The following is a 7,612-nucleotide window of genomic DNA, read 5'->3' on the forward strand; positions in this document are numbered from 1 at the left end:
TGAGGCATCTAGAATAGTTTAATGTTCTAGGCATCACTTTGTGGGTAGACGGGTTTTATAAGGGAGTAAGGCACAGAACGAGGAAATGGGCCGCCTGTTCTCTTAGCGCGTCTGTAGGACTTGGGGAGCCCGACTCCTCGCGCAGTGGTCCCCAGAAGCCTGGCTCCTCGGCGCGGCGCGGAGAGGCCCGGACGGGGAGAGGCCGCGGTTCCTCTCGCGCTTCGGGGCCAGAGCGGACTCGGCTCCAGCAGCCTCCAGGGGCGGGGTCTGAGCGCCCCGCCCGCCCCGCGCCTCGCCGCACGGTCCAAAGCCCTCCTCGGCCCACGCCGGCCCGCGCCCGCCGCGCGCCTCCCCGCACCCGCCCCGGCCCGCGCCGCCCCGCACCCGCCCCGGCCCGCGCCCGCGAGCGCGCCCCGGGCACCGGCCTGCAGCATCCGAGCCACCTCCACCCTGCGGCCCGCGGAGGGCAGGGAGCGTCCGGGCGAGGCATGGCGGGCCACCGGGCGCCGGGGGAGAAGCGCTGGCAGCTGGTGCGCTGGTGAGTGGGCGCCGGGCGGCTGCGGGGCCTGATGCGGGCGCGGACCCCAAGGCGCGGAGGGCGCGGGAAGCTGCGGGGCGTGGGCCCAAAGTTTCTTCCCGAGCGGGGGCTGCGAGACGCGGGCCGCCTGGTCCCCACCACCCGCGTCCCCGCGCGGGGTCTCCGCGGCTCTCCAGCGAGGTCGGCGACTGGGTACCCTGCGCCAGGCGCGGGGCTTCGGAGGGACCCCGTCCCCCTCCCGCAGGCGCGCCCTTCCCCCTCGCCCCACTTTGGCTTTTCCGTTTGCGCGGTGACGCCCCTGGCCTCCCCGTTCCTTCTGAAGGACTCTGGACTTGGGCCCCGAAAGGACACAACCCACAGCCCCAGCCCCCGCGTGGAAAGGGACGCGTTAGCCCCGAAACACATGAGCCCCGGGGGGTGGGCACTTTGGGAAGGGGACGGGGGCCTAGGAGACCAGGGCAGGGAGAGGTCCCTGTGTGGCTGGGCAGCCGCCCTTTCCCCCTCCGCAGTCCGGGCCGGCTGGGAAGTCAGAGCCTGCGGTGTCAGGTTACCGGATTGCAGGCGCAGAGGGTTTCAGACGCAGCGCAGTCAAGTCACCTGAGCTGGGCCCCCGAACCCACGTCGCAGGGGTCCAGGTGTCCGAACGTTCAGGACGGGCTCAGCGAGGGGCCTGACCTCTGCGTGGCGGCACTTGGAGCGCAGAGCAGCCTGCTCAGCCCACCTGGACTTCAGAGGACTCCAAGATTCAAAGGAGAGAATGTCCGCCTGAGACTCGTCCCCATCCCAAATCATCCCACCCAAAGCAAGGTCAGAGAGCAACTTTGAAGTAGAATTCCTGGGTACATCCCGCCAGGTACATTCTGTAGCCGAATACAACGAACAATAATGTCATCAATAGCAACCTGGGCTTCCAGTACCTCCTGCGGCTCTGGAGTAGACAGCATTCAGCCACACACTGAGAGGAAGGTATTATCACCTCCAGTTTCCAGATGAGGAAGCCGAGGGTCAGAGAGGGAAAAGGATTCATCAAGGTCACCTAACAAGCACATAGCAGAGGCAGGGTTTGAACCAGGTCTTGCTCACGGGCTTCACTGCTCCTCTGTTTTGCCTATTTCCTGGATGGTTCCACACGGCCACACATCCAAGTTCACATTGTCAGAATATCCCAGAGTGTCAGAGCAAGAGGGGCCAAGGGGTTTCCAATTATATTAGTTAGCAGTAGAATCACTCTCCAGGTGAAGCTCCAATATATAAACCAGATAAAAGTAGAATTAATCTTTTTTTTTTTTTTTTTCACTCTGTCACCCAGGCTGGAGTGCAGAGGTGTAGTCTCCGCTCACTGCAATCTCCACCTCCCAGGCTCAAGTGATCCTCCCACTTCAGCCTCCCACCTGTATCTGGCACTACAGACATGGGCCATTATGACCAGCTGAATTTTGTATTTTTTTTGTAGAGGTGGGATTTCACCATATTGCCCTGGCTAGTTTCAAACTCCTGGGCTCAAGCAATCCACCCACTTCAGCCTCCCGAAGTACTAGGATTACAGGCGTGAGCCACTGTGCCCCTGGCAGAACGAATCTACTTTCGAATACCTTGGGGGAGGTGGGCAGTTAGTGTCCGTTTCCTGAAAATGACATAGCATTCCATCCCCCTCACCACAGCGACTGGCTCAAGGATGGGTGTGTGACCTAGGTCAGGCCAATGACACAACTTCATGGGAACTGGGCTGGAGCCACTGAGAAAGGGAAGCTGTGTTTCCATAGAGTGTTGATCTGGGTCACTGAAGACCACCTTGCCTTCACAAGGACTAAAACTGGAACAGAGGGAGACAGAGGTATAAAGAGAGGAGGACCACCCAGGACCCCAGGCCTTCCAGATCAGTTCCCACATTCACAGAAGAAAAAAAAGGAAGAGATTAAAGGAGAAGAGCCTGGATACCTGTTTTGACTCATCCTCCCAACTCTTGGGCTGGACCTGATGATGCATGAATCATTTTTACTGCCCTATTTGGGTTTGAGGTCACACCTCACCCCCAGATAAAAGCCCATCTTCCTTTTTTTTTTTTGTTGAGAGGGAGTCTTGCTGTCACCCAGGCTGGAGTGCAGTGACGCGACCTCAGCTCACTGCAACCTCGGCCTCCCAGGTTCAAGCGATTCTCCTGCCTCAGCCTCCTGAGCAGCTGGGACTACAGGCTTGTGCCACCACACCTAGCTAACTTTTGTATTTTTAGTAGAGATGGGGTTTCACCATGTTGTCCAGGCTGGTCTTGAACTAGTGAGCTGGTGATCCACCTGTCTTGGACTTCCAAAGTGCTGGGATTACAGGAGTGAGCCACTGCGCCTGGCCAACTTTCACTTCTTTTTTTTTTTTTTTTTTTTTTTTTTTGCTTATGGTAAACTTTAGTTTTTCCTAATGCTTTTTCCCTGGTAGGGCCCCAGTCAAGTTAGCACATTATATTTAGTTATTATGCTTCCTTGAGCTCCCCTAGCTGTGAAAGTTTCTCAGACTTTCCTTGTTTTTGATGACCTTGATAGTTTTTGAGGAGTTCTGCTCATACTTTGTAGATTGCCACTCACTTGGCTGGGATTTGTCTGGTGTTTTTCTCCTGATTAAACTGGGGTTATGAGTTTTGGGGAGGAGGATAACAGGGATGGGTGCCATTTTATTTTTTCTTTCTTTTTTTTTTTTCTTGGAGACAGAATCTCGCTCTGTCACCCAGGCTGGAGTACAGTGGCACGATCTTGGCTCACTGCAACCTCCACCTCCCAGGTTTAAGTAATTCTCCTGCCTCAGCCTCCCAAGTAGCTGGGACTACAGGCACGTGCCACTATGCACAGCTAATTTTTTTTTTTTTTTGAGACGGAGTTTTGCTCTTGTTACCCAGGCTGGAGTGCAATGGCGCAATCTTGGCTCACCACAACCTCCGCCTCCTGGGTTCAGGCAATTCTCCTGCCTCAGCCCCCTGAGTAGCTGGGATTACAGGCACGTGCCACCATGCCCAGCTAATTTTTTGTATTTTTAGTAGAGACGGGGTTTCACCATATTGACCAGGATGGTCTCGATCTCTTGACCTTGTGATTCATCCGCCTCGGCCTCCCAAAGTGCTGGGATTACAGGCTTGAGCCACCGTGCCCGGCCTGCACAGCTAATTTTTTTGTATTTTCAGTAGAGACAGGGTTTCACCATGTTAGCCAGTATGATCTTGATCTCCTGACCTTGTGATCTGCCCACCTTGGCCTCCCAAAGTGCTGGGATTACAGGCGTGAGCCACCACACCCACCCCTTTCTTTCTTTTTTTGAGACAGCATTTGCTCTATTGCCCAGGCTGGAGTGCAGCAGAGGCACCATCTCTGCTCATTATAACCTCCGCCTCCCAGTTTCAAGTGATTTTCCTGCCTCAGACTCCCGGCAAGAAGTAGCTGGGAATACAGGCATGTGCCACCATGCCTGGCTAATTTTTGTATTTTTAGTAGGGATGGGGTTTAGCCATGTTGGCCAGGCTGGTCTTGAACTCCTGACCTCAAATGATCCACCCATCTGGGCCTCCCAAAGAGCTGGGATTACAGGGGTGAGCCACTGAGCCTGGCCAGTGTGCCATTTTCTTTTTCTTTCTTTCTTTTTTTATTTTTTTTGAGGCAGAGTTTCGCTCTTGTTGCCCAGGCTGGAGTGCAATGGAGTGATCTTGGCTCACTGCAACCTCCGCCTCCTGGGTTCAAGTGATTCTCCTGCCTCAGCCTCCAGAGTAGCTGGGATTACAACAGGCATGTGCCACCATGCCTGGCTAATTTTGTATTTTTAGTAGAGATGGGGCTTCTCCATCTTGGCCAGGTTGGTCTCAAACTCCCGACCTCAGCTGATCCGCCCACCTTGGCCTCTCAAAGTGCTGGGATTAAAGGTGTGAGCCACTGCGCCCGGCTGGGGGTGTGTGCCATTTTCATCACATCATCAAGGGTATATACAGTCGTCCCTCTGTATCATGGGGGATTGGTTTCATCACCAATTCTGAGATACCAGAATTCGAGAATGTTCAAGTCCCTTGTGTAAAATGGTGAAATACAGGTCGCAGAATATATTTGAGAACAGAACTACAATAAAAGAAATGAAATGGTGCCGGGCATGGTCGTGGGCACCAGCAGGGTATGAAGGTTCTGGGTTCTCCACGTCCCCGTCAACACTTGTTGTGATCTCTGTCTTTGCTTACAGCTGTCCTCGTGAGTGTGAAATGGTGTCTCATCCTGCTTTTCATTTGCAGTTCCCTGATGGCTGATAACGCTGAGCATCTTTTCATGTAGTTACTGTCCATTTATATATCTCTTTTGGAGAAAGGCCTATTCAGATCCTTTGCCCATATTTATTTATTTATTTATTTATCTTTTTATATAAAGACGAGGTTTCACCATGTTGGTCAGGCTGGTCTTGAACTCCTGACCTCAGTTGATCTGCCCGCCTTGGCCTCCAAAGTGCTTGGATTACAGGTGTAAGCCACCATGCCCGGCCTTATTTATTTTTTTTTTTGAGACAGAATCTCATTCTGTCACCAGGCACCAGGCTGGAGTGCAGTGGCAAGATCTTGGCTCACTGCAACTGCTGCCTCCTGGGTTCAAGCGATTCTCCTGCCTCAGCCTCCTGAGTAGCTGGGACTACAGGTTTGCGCCACCATGCCCAACTAATTTTTGTATTTTTTAGTAGAGACGAGGTTTCACCATGTTGGCCAGGATGGTGCCCATATTTTAATTGCGTTAGTTGTCTTTGTATTATTGAGTTGTAAAAGGTTCTTTTCTTTCGTTCTTTCTTTCTTTTCTTTCTTTTTTTTTTTTTTTTTTATAATGTACCAGGGTCTCACTTTTTTCCCCTTTCTGGAGTGCAGTGGCACAATCTTGGCTCACTGCAACCTCCACCTCCCAGGTTCAAGAGATTCTCCTGCCTCAGCCTCCGGAGTAGCTGGTATTACAGGCATGCATCACCACATCTGGCTGATTTTTGTGTTTTTAGTAGATATGGGGTTTCACCATGTTGGCCAGGCTAGTCTAGAACTCCTGACCTCAGGTGATCTACCCACCGTGGCCTCCAAAGTGCTGGGATTACAGACGTGAGCCTCCACACGCAGCCTGGGTTAGGATTTCAACATAGGAATTTTGTGGGGACACAAAAATTCAGGCCATAGCACTGGGTCTATTCACTTCAAATGGTCCTCCTGCCTCAGCCTCCCTGGTAGCTGGGACTATCAGTGCAAGCCACTATACCTGCCCAATTATTTATTTTTTGTAGAGATAGGGTTTTGCCATGTTGCTCACGCTGGTCTTGAACTCCTGGTGTCAAGCAGTTCTCTCACCTCAGCCTCTCAAAGCACTGTGACTACAGGTGTGAGCACCACACCCAGTCTTCTTTGGAGGTTTGAACGGCTGATAGTGATGGAAAAGGTTGGCCCTCTGTAGCAGTTCATGTTCTTCAGTGCACGTTCAGCAGGATTTCAGATACGCGACAAGTCGATAGGAAAGACAGTTGGGGATGGGCAGTTTGTTTTTCCTTATATTCAGTGAGATCTAGTTCAGCAAGCATATTTTCTACATTGACACGCTGGACTCGTTAGTGGAGATCATCTGTGTCAGAGCATCTCCAGGGTGTAATAAATTGACTGCTGTTGCTGTTGTGATTTTTACAGCAGGCTGGCTTCGAAGACCAGAGGGCTGTGTGAGGGCGTCGCAGGGATTTTCAGACATGGATCAGACACAGTCTTTGCACTTCAGCGGGGAGACAGACAGGCACATAAATAACTCATGCACAGGCAAGCAGAGAGGAATGTTGTGATCAAGGTTAAGCAGGGCCGGGCACAGTGGCTCAGGCCTGTAATCCCAGCACTTTGGGGAGCCGAGGTGGGTCAATCACCTAAGGTCATGAGTTTGAGACCAACCTGGGCAACATAGTGAAACCCCACTCTACTAAAAATAGAAAAAAATTAGCAGAGCGTGGTGGCAGGTGCCTGTTGTACCAGCTACTCTGGAAGCTGAGGCAGGAAAATTGCTTGAACCCAGGAGGCGGAGGTTGCAGTGAGCTGAGATTGCACCCTGGCACTGCAGCCTGGGTGACAGAGCGAGACTGTTTCAAAAAAAAAAAGAACACCACCACCACCACCACTACCAAAAAACATTAAGCAAAGCGTCGTACAAACCCTGCGCGGACTTGGGAGGCCTGGGACAGATTGTAAGGGCAGTGTGGGCTGGGCATGGGCAGGTTTGGGGTAGAGATGGAGGCAGGGCAGTCCAGCTAGGGGCACAGCTGCAAGAAGGCTCTGAGGTGAGGAAAGAAAGGGTGTGTTTGGAGGATACATGGTCAGGAACACAGGGGTCTGTATGAGTGAGTGCGCAGGGCAGTGTATAATGCTGGAAAAGGCTGGAGGGGATCGCAGTGGGGAAGGCGTCCACGGCTGGGGTGAGCAGTTTGAAGGATACTTGATATGCCATGAGAAGCCCCTGGTCTCCTGGGCAGGGGAAGGGCTGTGTTGGGAAGGGAGCAGGGGTGGTGTGGAGGAGGGAGAGGCTGTGGGGGACAGGGGATTGCTTAGGAGGACAGTGGACGCCAGGATCTGAAGGCACAAGGAAGGCCTGGCCTCTGCCACTTCCTGCATGCGCCACCTTGGACACATTCACTTTCCTACCCTGAGCCTCTTCTTCCTCATCTCTAAAGTGGGGTTGGCCAGTTCCACAGGGTTTGCTATGAGGCTTAGAGGAGAGAGTGCAGGGGTTTGACAGGCGTGTGCTCGGAGGACGCCGGGGAGGACGGTGGGAGGGGAGGAGATGCTGAACACGGGCGAGGGCTTCCCGGACACGAGCTCATATCATTTTTGCAACAACCCTTCAACATGGGTATGATGATTACTCCTATCTTACAGACGAGGAATCGGGACTCACTGGAAAATCCCTGGCCGGGCGCAGTGGCTCACGCCTGTCATCCCAGCGCTTTGGGAGGCCAAGGCAGGTGGATCACCTGAGGTCAGGAGTTTGAGACCAGGCTGGCCAACATGGTGAAACCCCGTCTCTACTAAAAATAAAAAAAATTAGCCAGGTGTGGTGGTGG

At 53.1% G+C, this 7,612-nt stretch overlaps 1 protein-coding gene across 1 annotated transcript in view; it reads left to right on the top strand.

Moving 5' to 3' along the window:
* The first annotated feature begins 441 nt into the window (after positions 1 to 441).
* Positions 442 to 7,612, top strand: part of RAP1GAP2 (RAP1 GTPase activating protein 2) — a 258,374-nt gene continuing 251,203 nt past the window's right edge. The window contains exon 1 of the mRNA XM_032263517.1: positions 442 to 538. Within this exon, the coding sequence (XP_032119408.1) occupies positions 489 to 538 (50 nt within the window). The 5' untranslated portion in view covers positions 442 to 488. The remainder of the gene's footprint in view (positions 539 to 7,612) is intronic.

This window comes from Sapajus apella, unplaced genomic scaffold (genome assembly GCF_009761245.1).
Source record: "Sapajus apella isolate SASKATOON/1434 unplaced genomic scaffold, GSC_monkey_1.0 scaffold136, whole genome shotgun sequence".
Taxonomy (NCBI): Eukaryota; Metazoa; Chordata; class Mammalia; order Primates; family Cebidae; genus Sapajus; species Sapajus apella.